The sequence below is a fragment of the Nuphar pumila genome, chromosome 14 (genome assembly GCF_984573655.1).
Source record: "Nuphar pumila chromosome 14, dmNupPumi1.hap1.1, whole genome shotgun sequence".
Classification (NCBI taxonomy): domain Eukaryota; kingdom Viridiplantae; phylum Streptophyta; class Magnoliopsida; order Nymphaeales; family Nymphaeaceae; genus Nuphar; species Nuphar pumila.
In genome coordinates this window covers 83,516,704-83,532,287 of record NC_143262.1, presented here as the reverse complement: position 1 = coordinate 83,532,287, position 15,584 = coordinate 83,516,704, and the positions used below count along the sequence as shown (strand labels likewise).

At 34.2% G+C, this 15,584-nt stretch overlaps 1 protein-coding gene across 1 annotated transcript; it reads left to right on the top strand.

Moving 5' to 3' along the window:
• Window positions 1-5,668: 5,668 nt before the first annotated feature.
• Window positions 5,669-9,461, top strand: LOC149817154 (large ribosomal subunit protein bL21c-like). The gene is made up of 5 exons (XM_089988019.1): window positions 5,669-6,068; window positions 6,172-6,252; window positions 7,307-7,408; window positions 7,518-7,592; window positions 8,886-9,461. Exons 1-5 carry the CDS (start codon window positions 5,760-5,762, stop codon window positions 8,958-8,960), a joined length of 642 nt encoding a protein of 213 aa, XP_089844145.1. The 5' UTR covers window positions 5,669-5,759; the 3' UTR covers window positions 8,961-9,461.
• The last annotated feature ends 6,123 nt before the right edge of the window (window positions 9,462-15,584 follow it).

The following is a 15,584-nucleotide window of genomic DNA, read 5'->3' as shown; positions in this document are numbered from 1 at the left end:
GCATACGACGATATGTGAACGTCATTATGAGGTCATGAATGTCATGAATTTATGGGGCAAACATCATTCATATATATTAATTACAACACTTGTTATTATCGAGAATTCAAAACATGTTATTTTACAAGAAAACTCATGTTTGTGTAAAATTTACAATATCTTTCAATAAATTCATATATTAGTTACAAAATATAGAAGGTAATGTATAAGTCATACATATCAATGACAATGTAAAATTTATAAAACATCTTATTTATAAAATTTACAAATATTAATGAGAATTCAAAAATTTTCACCTCTCTTTAAAATCAACTTCCTTATCACATGCCTCTAGCATCTCTTCCTCTACTTTCTTTTTGACTTTTGGATCTATTGTCAGGGTTGACTTCTCCTCCTGTGCCTTTTGTTTGGCCTATGGACCTTTTGTCATGGTTGAATTTGTTTTCCTTACCTTTGTTTTAAAATGTGAATCTTTTATGTTCCTTATCTCTACATTTTGTAGGGTTTGCTCTTTTTGTATATATGTATTCTTCAATTTCTCATAGTATTTGACCATGCACTCCCTTATGTGTGTTGCATCATCTTGAAAAAAGATTAGCAACCAACTAATTTGCTTACATTTTAAACACCCAACAAAATAAAACATATGACAGTGTACCTACGTGAAATTGAGTTCCTCTTAAAACATCCCTCGATCATGTATAACATTAATTTTTGGTGCAAGTTGTTCATTGTTTGCACGTATGACATCTATATCCCTAATTGGTTGGGACAATTGCATGCCCTCCGTGTGCATATTACAAACATCAATATTGTTAACTGTTTGGAAGAGTTGGATGTTCGCCTTAGGACTGAGCTCAATTGTTAGTGTTTGAGATAGATGCATATTTTTCTACACAATTCTCATCATTCTCATCATTGCTTCTTTGGTGTATATTTCGTTCAACTGATAGTTCGTAAGATAGATGCGCATTTCAATTGCTTCTTGTTTAATATTATCATCTTGTACGATAAAAACAATTAAGTAAATATTGGAGAATAACTATACTGAAGGCTCAATAACTCTTTCACATATTCGGTTTTATGAGACATTAAAACAATAATTTTTTTAAAGTTACTAATTTTACCACTATCATAGATTTCCAACGAGGGTAATCAATAAGACGGTAACATACTTTAACCCTTTTTAAAGCTATCATTAACTGCCTACATAAACCATACAACATATCATTCATCAAATGAAAATAACATTTATGAATAGACCATTCATATAGTGTTTATATATTCATTTAACACAACTGCCTACAACAACCACTCTAAAAACCAACCACTTCAAACATAACCACATTACCTATATTGAATGCATGTGCACAATCAACCCTAACCCCAACTCCAGTATACTAATTGAATGTTTATACACTCTCAACCCTAACCCATTACCCAATAATAAAATAATTAAATATTAAATAAAAGATAAGCAAACAAATAAAAATCATCAACAACCAAACATAAATACTACAAGACTAACAAATATATATCTATATAAAACAACCCTAAATATACAATTTGAAGTCAAGTATTAAATAAAATACAAAGAAACGAACATAAATCATCCACGACAACAACCAAACACAAATACTAAAAGTCTATTAAATATATATTTAAAAGAAAACTCAAGCATGCAAGAAAATATATGAAAAACTCACCTTTTGACCTAAGTTACTAGAGTTGATCGAAAGACAAAGAAGTTGACCAAAAGGATGCCACAACTTCACCAAAATGTTGCAAGATGAATTGTATAGAAATCGCCATAAAGAAGAAGCAAAAAAAAATGGACTGAATGACTTTATATATGAATCAGAAAGCATGTGATGATAAAAACATTTACAAAAGGACATTAAGAATGATTTGCATAAGTCATACTATATTTGCGAACGTATGTTGAGAATATTTAGTTAAAAAATGTTCCTACATTTTAGGGACATTAACAAACATGATTTGTGCAGGTCATACTATATTTGTGAACACACATTGGAAAATATAGTTAAAAGTGGCTTGCACATTTTGAGTGACAATCACAAACATGATTTGCGAAGGTCGTACCATATTTTCAGACGTATGTTAGGAGTGTTTAATTAAAGGTGGTTCATACATTTTGGGTGACATTTACAAACATGATTTGTGAAGGTCATACTGCACGTTGAAAATAAATTTAATATGGTAGTAATTATGCACGTTGAAAAGAAATTTTACATCACCGCATGCAGCATGCAAAACTTTGTGAATTCTACAAAAATTTTAAGAATTTTGCAACCAACAACACAAAACTCTTGACGAACTTCATAAGTAGTGTCATGATTTTTGTACTATAGATGCAAAAATTCATAATTTTGCACAAGTGTTGCAAAATTCCCCATGAAATTTGCATTGGGGTTGCAAAATTCATTGGAGGAGCACCAAAATTCGGGGTTTGCAAAAATAGGGCATCCAGATGCAGCAAAAGTAGTTGAGAAACAAAGCATCATTTCTTTTACAAAATAAAGTTTCTCATACATTGTATTCATTTCATTCTTTCGCAAAATGAAGATTCTCATACATTGCATTCATTCTATTCTTTCACTAAGTGATGTCACTTATACATTGTATTTATTATATTTCTTTCATAAAATGAAGTCGCTCATACATTGCATTCATTTCATTCTTTTACAAATTAAAGTCGCTTATACATTGCATTTATTCCATTATTTCACAATAATGTTACTTTTTACTGCCTCCTTGATGAGGAGAAAACAAAGTATACGCAGAGCTACCTATATCTCTTGGGCCTAAAGAATGATATATATCACCATATCTTCAATAGAGAGAAAACACATTATACCATCGTTGATTCTACATCTGTGTTATTCTCCTGATTTTTCCTATCCCACCCATACCAGGTTATCAAATAAACATTTATTGTGAGATACGTCGACTTTATATCATCATCATCATCCAACACATCTCTTCAGCTATTACAGTTCGTTAGAACAGATGCCTTCTATATCATCATCCTACATGTTCTTTATGATGAGAATGAAACTCTCACGAACAACTTGTAGACTTTTAGTTTTCTATCTCACTCATATCATAAATCTCACCACCGATGCTTTTACCGAAAAAACTTACCATCAATGAAGTATCATTGATCTTTTCACCTCTGATGCTTTTATTGAAAAAATTGACTGTCAATAAAGTGCTATCAATCATCTCACCACTTATGCTTTTACCAGAAAAACTCAACGCCGATGAAGTGTCGCCCATGCTTTTACCAGAAAAACTCACCGTCGATGAAGTATCGCATATGCTTTTACCAAAAGACTCATTGTCGATAAAGTGTCGCCCACCCTTTTGGGGTTTACCACTATCGATAAACTGTTGCCGATAAACCGACACTGATAATTTTTTTTGGCAAAGCCTGAATATCTTCAAAATGTCGTCAAAATGTTATTAAAAGATCGACAAAAGGATTGGAAATCACTGGTTGAAGACCAAAAGAATCCTAGGGTTGTAAACATAGGTTTCGCAATACCCATGCGAAACACTTGGAATTTCGCAATGTGCGGACTTTCACAACACTTAAAGGATTTTTGCAACGCAATTTGCGATACTCGTCACGATTTTCGCAAGTGTTTTGAAATTTCACAATCTTTTTTGGAATATCGCAATCTTAGATGTAATTTTATTGACGAGTTTTGTGGGTCCATCCACTTTCAGCGTTGTGACCCGCCAAAATTGAAAATTTGCAGTTGTAAGGGGTAAAAGCATCTAAAAAAATTTAGGAACCTACGAAGTTGTCCATTTGACGAATTTGATAATTTATAAAGCATTTTTAAAAATAAAATATTTTTGTCGTGCTCATTTTTGGAAGATTAAATAAAGATAAGAAGACACACATCTACATGTTAGAATCTAAAAGCACATCCCATATAAGCATTCACTTATCCAATTTTGACTGTATGTAGTTTTGGTAGAAAACCAATATATAATAACTATTTGACATAAAGAAGATGACCCTACCGCAGTGCAACAGCTGCAAGATCTACAAAGGCTTTGATGGAAGAGGTCTGCAAACACTTCGATGGAGAACAGAGCAATGAAAAGCACACCGATATTTTCTTTAGAGAGATGGTATTTTCCAAAAGCTCCAAACCAAAATCAGATTATTTTAAGAAAAAATGATTGTTTCCATGCCCATTCAAAGATTAAAAAGAAAACCTTTAAAACCTGATTTTTCAAGCAAATTTCTACCTTTTTTCATGATTTTCTTACCTTTTTTTAGAAAACCATACTTTTTTGGAGACAATAGCGAAAAATCAAGATTTTTTGCACTCAATTTTATCGCCGAGTCGACACTCAGGAGATTTCTGTTGTAAAACGCTAATTTTCCTCGGCTAGACTCTCACTAGTGTTTTCTCGGCGATTTGGGCGATGAATCGCCGAGGAGAGCTATTACGATACAGAGTTCCAAAATGGCTACACCCAAACCAAATCCGACCCGTTTATATTCACAAAGAAGAGTGTTACTATGTAAGCAAATTTACCTCGCAGTGGGCGGGGCCCATTAAGTGACCTGGTTCTCGGTGAGAGTTTTTCTTCGTCATAAGAAAAAGGTCTTTTCTCGAGGGCAGTGTTCAGTTTAAAGTTAATTTTTCTGCATGAAAAAATTAATTGAAAACTTTCTTCAGTATGTTTATATGGAACGCTTATTTAAAGAAAAATTTATTTTGTTGAGAGATTTTTTCTTGCCAAAAAACAAATGGGGTTTTGTTTTCTTTGGTCACAGGTGAGAATGGACAACCACAACTAAGAAAGTAAAAAAATGTGTTTGTAAGCATGTTCTATTTGGTTTCAGATGGGGATGAACAATTAGAGCTGAGAAAGTAAAAGTTATGATTGTTAGTCACAAGGTAAATTTTGTCATCTACTTTGGTTGTTAACACTAAAAGCATGTTTGCTTTGGTCACAAATGGGAAAGTAAAAGTCACAAGATCAATGACCAACTTTCACAAGATTCAAAGCAAAATCAAACGCATCCTGTAATTAAAATCACAACTTGTACTTTTCTCATGTTGCACTAACCTTCTATTGTGATTTACAATCATATGATTTTGAAAATGATCCAATAAGAGTGCAGACCCGAAGGTTCGATTAATACATGGATCTGGGTATAGTTTGCGAAATTTTGTACCAGACCTGAGTTTCGATTAAGACTTGCAAATTTTTAATATAAAAATGATAAAAAAACTATTATTTTATCGGGTATGGTCTGGGCTGGATTGATGTAGTTCTTATCAGGTCTGAGTATAGTTTCTCTTATAGTAGACCTGATTAGACCTGAGTCCAGACCCAATACCATACCCAAAAGTCTGGTGTTCTACCTGGGTCCGAACCAAACCCGACCCGTTGACACCCCTGCTTATGAAAACTGTCCTGCAGCATAAAACTCTGGGCTTACAATTGCAAAATCTTCAAAAAATCCAAGAATCACCGCAGAGAGTCAGTGTCCGAACCATCGTGGGTCTGAACCGGGTCGATACATGTATAAATCAACAATCAACTAGATTTCTTCTAACCATGCCTATCTCAGCTCAGATCCGATCCATATATAGCTCCAGATCCTGTTGCACTTGATGTTATTTGGCTTTCAGCTTCCGGATAGGATACGCAGCTAACGCTACTTCTGCTTCTACAGTAACACAAAGAGAGGGAGAGAGAGAGAGATGGCATCCCCTCTGAGCCTCTCAGCAGCACCTCCGTTCTCTAGGATATCTGCAAGAGCCTCTCAATCATTTCTTCCCCACAAGACCCGACTCCCCTTTCCTTCTTCTTCTTCTCATCTGTCGACCACCATCACCCTTTCTCCTCCTCCTTCCCTCAAAAGGCCCGGATTTTTACCTCCCGTATTCTCCTCCACTGCTGAATTTTCCGAAATAGAAGGCACCATCGACACAGAACTCGAATCAGAGGCGACCCAAGTCGCCAAACCCCTAGATATCCCCAAAGGGGAAGAAGTGTTCGCTGTAGTCATGGTTTGCGTTTCCCATTGCCGCCATTTTCCTCTTTTTTTCTTTATAAGGGTGTTTAAAATTTCACAATTTCTGCAAGGTTTGAATTCTTCTTCTTCTTCTAAAGGTGGGGTCTCGGCAATACATAGTCTTCCCGGGACGGTTCCTGTATGTACAGAGGTTGAAAGGCTCTAATGTGAACGATAAGGTAAGAAATTTTGATTGCTTATTGCTTGTTGTTGTCGTTCCAACTGTGTGGTGTTTCTGTTCTTCATTGTGTATTAGTGTAGAAATGGGGATGTGGTTCTTTGTTTGTGGTATAAATGTTGATTTAATTTTGTTTTTGGTTATTGTGATTTTTCTGCTACTCTCTGGAGGGCCTTTCTTGTTGGTTTGTGAATCTAAACAGTGTGGCACACTAAATCCTTTTGCAGCATTTTTGTTGCATTTGTTGTTGTTGTTTTTTTTTAAACATTTTTTGCCATTGTGATCTTTCCTTTTTGGTTACTGGGCCAGAGTGCCTCTCAGATTATTGAACAGTACGCCTGAAATCCTACTCCATGTAATTTTTTTTTTGTACAGTATCTAACCTTTTGCATCTCATGATTTTATATTCCATGGAGTTCCTTTATCATGTTTCCAGCTTTTGATTTATTGGATGCCATATATATTCTAGTCATTCATTATTTTAGGTCAAGTATATCTTTTCTCAGTGCACTTCTTTGAGGTTGATTTTTTGACATTTTCAACAGTTTTGGTTATAATGTTTTGTTCACGATACAGTTATCCACAAGTTATTGTTTTCCCGGATTATTGTACCTGGTAATCCATAGGTTCATTGCTACAAAAGAGAACTCTGCAGTATTATCTGATAATCAACATCCCATGGATCCACTGACACAGATTTGCGTATGTCGGTTGGAGTTTCACTCTTTAATCTTGGTGACTTGTATCATATACTAAGGCATTGAGAAGGAAACCATCTAGAAACTCCACATTTGGAGAAGAAAAATATCTAAAGAATCCAGATGTATACCCTTGGTTGATTAGGCTGTATGCACCTTTTTTACTAGTTCTGGCTTGGTTGGGTTAGAACTGTTTAGCTCTTATCTGCATTTTATAACGCCTTTTGTTTCTGTATGCATGGTTGTAATAAGTAAAATGGTTCTCTCATGTTATATGAATTTTTGCATTTTTTGCCAAACATGTTAATATCTTAGTGGTTATCTTTCTTGTAACTCGATTTTCCTCCAATATTGCAGATTATCCTAAACAAGGTTTTGCTTGTGTCAACCAAGTCAAATACTTATATTGGCAAACCTGTTGTACCTAATGCTGCTGTACATGCAGTGGTTGAAGATAATGTAAGGCACAAGATTTTGGAAGCTATTCAAGATGAAATTGTAATATTTGTTTTTCTTATACTCTCCTGGGGAACTTTTTAATAAGTATTGTTTTTTCAATGCTATCTAGGGATTGAACCGCAAAGTGATTGTTTTCAAGTACAAGAAGAAAAAGAATTATCGAAGGAATATTGGACATCGCCAGGTACTTCCATAACCTTTATAGACTTTTAGTGTTATTTATCAAACACACTGATTCAAAGTCGAATCTTTTTGGAGATTAGACTAAAATATCTCTAGAGCATATGCAAAGTGGGTCTGATCAATGCAAGACTTTATTGAACTTGTATTCATGAGTTTGCGAAGCCTTTGTGAGATAAAATGTTTTAAGGGTATCAGAAGCCCATAATTTTGAGAAGGTAGGACCCTATCACCACTTCTTGCATCAGTCCATATCAAACTTACTACTTTGCATGCCAGCCTTTGGCATGCCTAAGCTGAATATGCCCATTGTATATCCCCGCCTTATCAGGAAAAGATATCCACAAGTGAAAATAGAAACTGCAGAAATTTGGTTTGTCAGACTGATCCTTTTGGAGTGGCCAACTAGTTTGTGGACACTACAGATTCATGTTCTTAATTTCTGATCCTTGATTTTGCCATGAATCAATTTATGGGTGCTGGTCAAAAAAATGTAAAAATTCAAGTGTTGCAGTGGCCCACTTCAATCTATCGTGAAACTATCAGTCTGTTTGCATGCGTGTATGTGTGTGTGGTGCTGAATTGATGAGATATGGCTCTTGCTGCTACACTGTTTTGTGTTTTGGCATTTTATGTGAGGATATTTGACAACAGTGTTACATGATCTATGCTATTACTGGCACGGAGACAATTTCCATGTCATTGAACTTCTGGCTTGTCACTTAGGGTATGTGCGGTTGCATTCAAATGTGATTTAAAATCTCATGCAAATGAGAGAATGAACCTCATTTGCGAAGATAACCAAACATGTGATTTGGAATCTCACGCAAATAAGAAAAGGAATGTGATTTGAAATCACATTTGAAGTGACTCTCGTGTGATTCCAAATCACATGGTGGAATATATGATTTTAAATTATACTACTTCAAATCACATTTGATTCCATCTCACATGAGATGCAACCAAACGTATCCTTATCTGAAAGAGCAAAATATTGAAATCTCAAGCATCTGCAGAATTTCACCACATTAATTCCAAAATACTCCCCTGTATGTACTTGTGTTTCTATCCTGAACAATGGTTCAGGACCATTGCATGAAACCAGGTTTAATTTTTCTGATGGTCAAAATTAGGATGCTTCAGTTGGAGTCAAGCTTGCCTAGTAATGAAAATTGAGTCATGCACATGTGCACGTGCACATACTCACACACACATGCATACACAGTTTCCCATTATTTTAAATCACATGCGTTTTTGCTAGGTTATTATTATCTCTGATATGAACATTGTTGTGCAGCCAAACACACGCATAAAGATAACTGGCATCACTGGTTACCAAGATGCGCCTGCTGCTGCTCCAGTTGCTGTATAGTAGAACAATGTTGCGTGTTTTTTGTCTTTCAAGCTTTTGGGGTGGTGCAAAGCCACTCCAAAGCAGAATCAGGTCATTGGGGAGTTGTTTATATTGGCTTTCCTTTTAGGCGGACTCTCTCTCTCTCTCTCTCTCTCTCTCTCTCTCTCTCTTACACTTGAATGGATTCAACCCCCAATGGAAGAGATGATGCCCAGGGAGTGCAAATTGCTTCCTCAGTTTTCTTTTGTTTTAGTTAAGTACATGATCTCTATTTGGTTTGTTTTAGAAAGCTTCCAAACCACATCCAATGTAAGCCAAAATCTTTTTTGAGGTCATTTTTTATGCAGCGGCTCTGCATGCCTAGCATGCAAATCTACTGCTTCTGACCATCAATCGCAACATTTGTCAAGATGCACACTGCACCATTCTCGAGAAATGCCAAGATGGATGGCTGTCAGGCAGGTGGCTGCATGCCCACCATGCAGCGACGCTTCATATAATGTGAAGCCATCTTTTTTCTCCTTGCTGTGCAGCTATGGTGGTTATTTGGTGGATATAACATGTTGACAGAACATATCAAATTAGGCCGTTATCCCATGACTGTCTTGTCAGGTTGGAAAATGGATTTTACCGTTTCTGCTGCCATTTGCAAAGTTAGGGTTTGTTTTTCATTTTTCGTTCTGTTAATTTCATTGATGGCCCTGTCTGTTCACGTGGCAGTAACCATGTGTATAGGCATTGATTTTGAGATGTTATGTGTAAGTCATGGCATCAAAATTGAGTGGATGTAATTGCTATTTATCACCACAAGTTATGGACCTGGTTTGGAAAATTAAAGATTGACATAAATATGGGAATTTATCTTTTATTAATAAGTTCCCTCAAGGTGCTTATTGTGAGGTTTTGAACCAAATCTTCCAATTATGGCTTCTGGTGGCCCTCAGAAGCACAAATGTTTTTGGGGATGTATAGACATTGGGAGACATGCCATAATTGCATTGGTACTCGATATACTAGGGTACAACGTATCAGGCATACTAGGGTGTCAACGGGTCGGGTTTGGTTCAGACCCAAGTGGAACCAGACTTGGTCTTGATTTTTGGGTATGGTATCGGTTCCAGACCTGGGTCTAATCGGACCCACCACATGAGAAACCATATTCAGACCTAATAAGAACTATATGAACCAGACCTGGGCCATATCTGGTAAAATAATAATTTTTTATCATTTTTACATTAAAAATTTATGAGTCTTAATTGGAACTCGGGTCAGGTCCAGGTCTGTTATAAAATTTCACAAACTATACCCAGTTCCATGTATTAATCGGACTTTCGGGTCTAGACAGTTCTTAATCAGGTCTTCTTATTTATCACCATACTTGGACCTTACAGGGTTTGGTATGGGTCGGGTCTGGAAAAACTTGACCCGTTGACACCCCTAAGGCTTACTAATACCAGATACCAGTAAACTCATCTATGAAGCAATAGACAAAGGTACTAAATATTCAAGAAACATATTTCTATTATATTATAAATGAGTATCAAGTTTGTCAACAATTTCATTTTATAATGACATTATTTTATTATTATTTATAAAATTATAATATTTATAAAAAAATATTATACAATAATGATTGAATTACATATTATGCTTAGCTATTCTAATTTGTCGATATCTTTATAAAAATATTATTTTGTATCAACTTTTTAAAAACCACATCAATGTTTGCTAGAAACTCTATCCATGTGCATTTCAAATAAAAACGTACTCAAACTTTTTAAGTCCTCACATACCCATACCCATACCCATATGGGTACCTTGTACCCGTACCAGTATCCCTACCTGTTTCTAGCAACTATGCCCCCTACCTTTTAAGTTCCTTAGTTGAGTCATGAGTGCAGAGCAAACCAAGGGCACCCCTTAGGCACCCTTCCCTTTTTTTTCCCATAATAGAGCTGGTGGAATTAAGGCCCCTTCTTATTACAATACTTGTCCAACCACCTATGTACCAGTGGGTTTCGAACTTGCAAGGCCCAATCACATGGTGACATGCACGAGCTGTTCCTGTTGTCCAGCAATGGTCGTTTGAACATGGATGGGAGTCCAACAATCATGGTGATACCATATTCCCAAGTGGGGCCCACACTAACAACCATTCGTGCCCATAACAGAGATATGTATTTTTTTTTACGAAGAAAGCTGGAGTTAGGTAGAACCCCCACCAGTTATACAACTCTCCATATTCTTCTTCTTCTTTCTCTGCCAATATTCTTCATCCTTATATGATGACGATCATGATAATGATGTGGAGATTGATGATGATGAGATACAAGTGTTGGGAAAAATGACTCAACACACTATCCATAGATCACACTATTGATAGATCGAAAAAACAAAAATGAGAAGAAGAAAAAATCAATCACACAAAGAACAAGAATTTTACAAGATTCAGCTATATATGCCTACCTCTACAACGGCACTGAGTTTCACTATCAAGATTGAAATGTACCCAATTACAAAAGACAGATTGCCCTCTTTAGATACAAGAAGTCTACATCAACCTATTTTGAGTAAAATCACAAAACTATCCTCCAATTTTTTTTTGCTTCGAGCTCTACACTCCAACAACAAGAAAAACTTAAAAACTTTTATTGAAGTTTTTAATTTTTTTAGTTTTATTTCTCATATGGATATTGATTGTATATCACTAGTAACTTAAACCTCGTGAATTTTGTTGCACTTTGAATTTGTAAAAGTGCATTAAATGTTATGTTTAATAACTCTAGTTGTTGATATTTTATTACTTTTTACTTTACAATTCACACATTTATTTTTTTATGTTCTATTTATACTAATTATTTCTTGTTCCTTGGTTAAATAATCAATATTCTTTGTTGGATTAGTTAAATTATTGCAATGTAGTCGTTGCTTGAAATTCATTTCATAATTTAGTTTAGATTATCCACTTAATATCTAATTATTCATTAATAGTATATAAATAATGCATCTTTATTTTTTTAATTTGAAAAATAATTGTACTGTAGGACAAATATGATCCATTTCTCAAAATGCCCCCAAAATTTTTGGTATTCTCCCGTTGTCCAAAATCACAAATACCCAACTTCGCTATAACCCTCTCATGTGCAGAACTCGCGAAGTTTGTGTGATATATCACTCTGTTTCTCGCAAATTCCCACTTAAAAGGAGTTATGCATGTTTTTTTTGCAGACATCATGAAAGTCACATAAAATTTATGTTTGAACTTCATCATAATCTTGAATTTTGGAACATTGCACATATGTCAAGAAGTTTGCACATAATTTTATGTTAACCTCATTTTACTCTTAAACTTTGGAATATCGCACATACCTAATGAAGTTCACATATGTCACAAAGTTCACATAAAATTATGTGCAAACTTCGTGAGTATAAAAACCGAAACACCACACTCCGAAATCTTTTCACATAAATTTTTAGGGTTCTTTGTGGTCCCCAACCTGCTTCTCGACGATGAATTTTTTGACAGTGCTTTTGGCAACTATTCTATCAACTATTTCGGTGAAACTTCATCCTCAAATATTATGAAATCATCGATGATGGTTTTTTTTGGTAAGCACATATTTAACGATTGAACCATTTTTTTTTTGAATCACAATTTAACGGCTAAAACACGATTCATATGTTTTATTCAATATTGTGGATGGTTATATGTATATATTTATTTGTATTTGGTTGTTGTGGATCTTTTTTGTGTGTTTCTTTGTATTTACCGTTTAGGGTTTACTATGTTTATAGTTTATATATATTGTGTATATGGATGCTCTTTAATCTTTAATATTGTGTATTTTTATACTGTGTTAGACTTAATTTTTTTTGAAAATTTGGCTAAGTGTTGAAAAAAATCGATAAATACTCGATATTAAGTGGCGTCAATAGAGTCTGAGCTTGGCCCAGGTTTCATCAACAAAACCTAAATGAGCAAATTAAAAGGTGATAAAAACTTTTATTTTTAAACTTTAAAATCAAGCAAAATTCAGGTAAAACTCAAGTTAAATTCAGGCAAAATTTAAGTTAAATTCAGGTAAAATTCAGAGACAATAATTGAATTATATATCTTTAGATGCACCTCAAAATTCTGAGTTTAACGGTATTTGATTTGTTTGAATTCAGGTTACGGTTGGCCTAAAAATCATAATTTTTAAAAAAAAGGCCTGCTTCAGTGGGACTGGTCTGGATTGGATTTGACTATATCTAATCCATATGATCCAAGTTAATATGGGTTTGAACCTAGTCCAAAACCCATATTAATTAGGATTTGATCCAGCTTACGATCCATAAAGATTTTTTATATGGATTTAGATCTTAGATTTGGATCCATATCCAAAATCTAGATTCAACGAAATTAAAGTTGTAAAATCAGTATAAAGATTTAATTTGAAGATATGTAAGGAGTGATAAAGTACCTTCTAGAATTTTTTAGAAATTTATTAAGTAATAAATAATTAAAAATTTATTAAGTAATAAATAATTAAAATTTTATTATTTTATTATTAAAAATTTATACATTTCAATTTTTTTTTCACATATTACTGATTAGGGTTTCTAGAGGGGCATCACCCTCTAGAAGGACCCAATAGATAATTTAGAAAGAAAATAAAATAAACAAAGAAGATAATAAAGAAAAAAAAAGTTGAAAAAAGTCAACAAGGAAATCTTATGGGATTAGGAAAGGAGTTGAAGATAGACTCCCATATGGAAAGCTCCATCTCCAGCCTACATTTGAGAAAACCCTAGAGGGGGGCATCACCCTCTAGAGGCTCCTCATTATAAAACCTCAAAAAAAAAAGGAAGAAAGAAAGAAGGAAAAGAGAGAAAGAAAGAGAGAAAAGAGAGAACTTGTGGGAGAGAGAAAGTGAGAGGAGGAAAGGAAAAGAAGAAAAGAAAGAAAAGAAAGAAAAGGAAGAAAAGGAAGAAAAAGAAGGATAAGATCCATTACCTTCTATGGGCATACGACAATTTTTTTGATCTTTTCTGATTTTCAAACAAGGTACCGGTTTTTCTTTTGATTCGAATGGGAAAGAGGGGCCTCAATCAGATTTAGGTAAATCTTTTGAAGAAATCCATGAATCAGATTTGTTTTTTCATGTTCAACTTACAAAAAAAATCAATTCATGCATAGTTATTTATGTGTATTTTAGATTTAGAATTTGATTTCATAGCAAAACATGTTGTAATCGGGTTTCGATTATAGATCTGCATTCTTTTTATGATAAACATGATTAAATATGGTTTTGAATAAAAATTTCTCTCTCTCTCTCTCTCTCTCTCTTTCTATATATATATATATAGTATGACCCCGTAAGGGGCTCAAAAATGACATGGCTATGTGTTTCAAAACAGATTTTAAAGGTGAGTCCAAAAAAAAATTCAACAAACTATGTGATTCACCTCAGCATAGTTATGTGGTTCTAGATTATATGTATCCACGTTCTGCAAATGCAGTACCTAAGTGGGTCTCATAACAGCACATAAAGGTGCATGAAAACATCACCCTTATGTGGTGTCACACTGCATATAATAGTACATAAAACAATACCTGAAAGTGCTTTAAAATAGCACATTTATCCATGTGGCTTCAATTCAATATATGTGTGTGTGTGTGTAGAAAGGAAACAACATGGCTAAGCATTTATTGATGAATGTACTCATTCAGTGTATGCTGCCACAAATTCAAAATATATTCAAATGCAGGGTTACAACACTACGCCTACCTCAAAATGTTGGTAAACAGTGGTATTTATGCGTGTGTGAGGCCAGATTAACACAATTCTGGTATAGCATAGAGGTACATAGCATGCTAAAAGGAAACAATAAAAAAACCCATGCACAGGATTTTTATTTTTCTGCAGGATCTTAACAAATTTCAAAACTAGGGAATCAAGGGATCACATACTGCTTATTCAAAAAACTAACATACAACATCAAAATAGGTATAAGGATACATACATTTCTGCGACATTAACATGGTTAAACATAAAATCACTAGACATTATTTTCCAGGAATCTATCATGTATTCAACTAGGTGTAAGAATATATATATATATATATATATATATATTCATGATCTGTGACTTTTTCAGAGATAAGTATGCAGTACTTAGACATGTTCTTTTATATGAATAAAATATGTATTCACACATGTTCTGTGACTCTTCAAAAAAAAATACATCTAAGAAATGAATCATGAGCAACATATTATTATGTCAAGCCCAGCTGACTGTAGTCAACTGGGCAGAACTCATTGATGTTGAGCAGAGTACTACCATGTCAAGCCCAACTGACTACAGTCAGCTGGGCAGAACTCGTGTGTTGCACTCAACCGACTACAGTCAACTGGGGGTGGACTCAAACTATATATATATATATATATATATATATATATATATATATATATATATATATATATATATATATATATATATATTACATACTAAATGCTTAAGTTATATATGTTAATATGCAAACTTTTACATGTTAACCTCTTAGGTGTATACATATGCAAATTTGCAGATTTTTACATGTTTAGATGTTCAGATTTTACACATGTTACCTATTCATATTTTTACATGATAAGTGCTCAA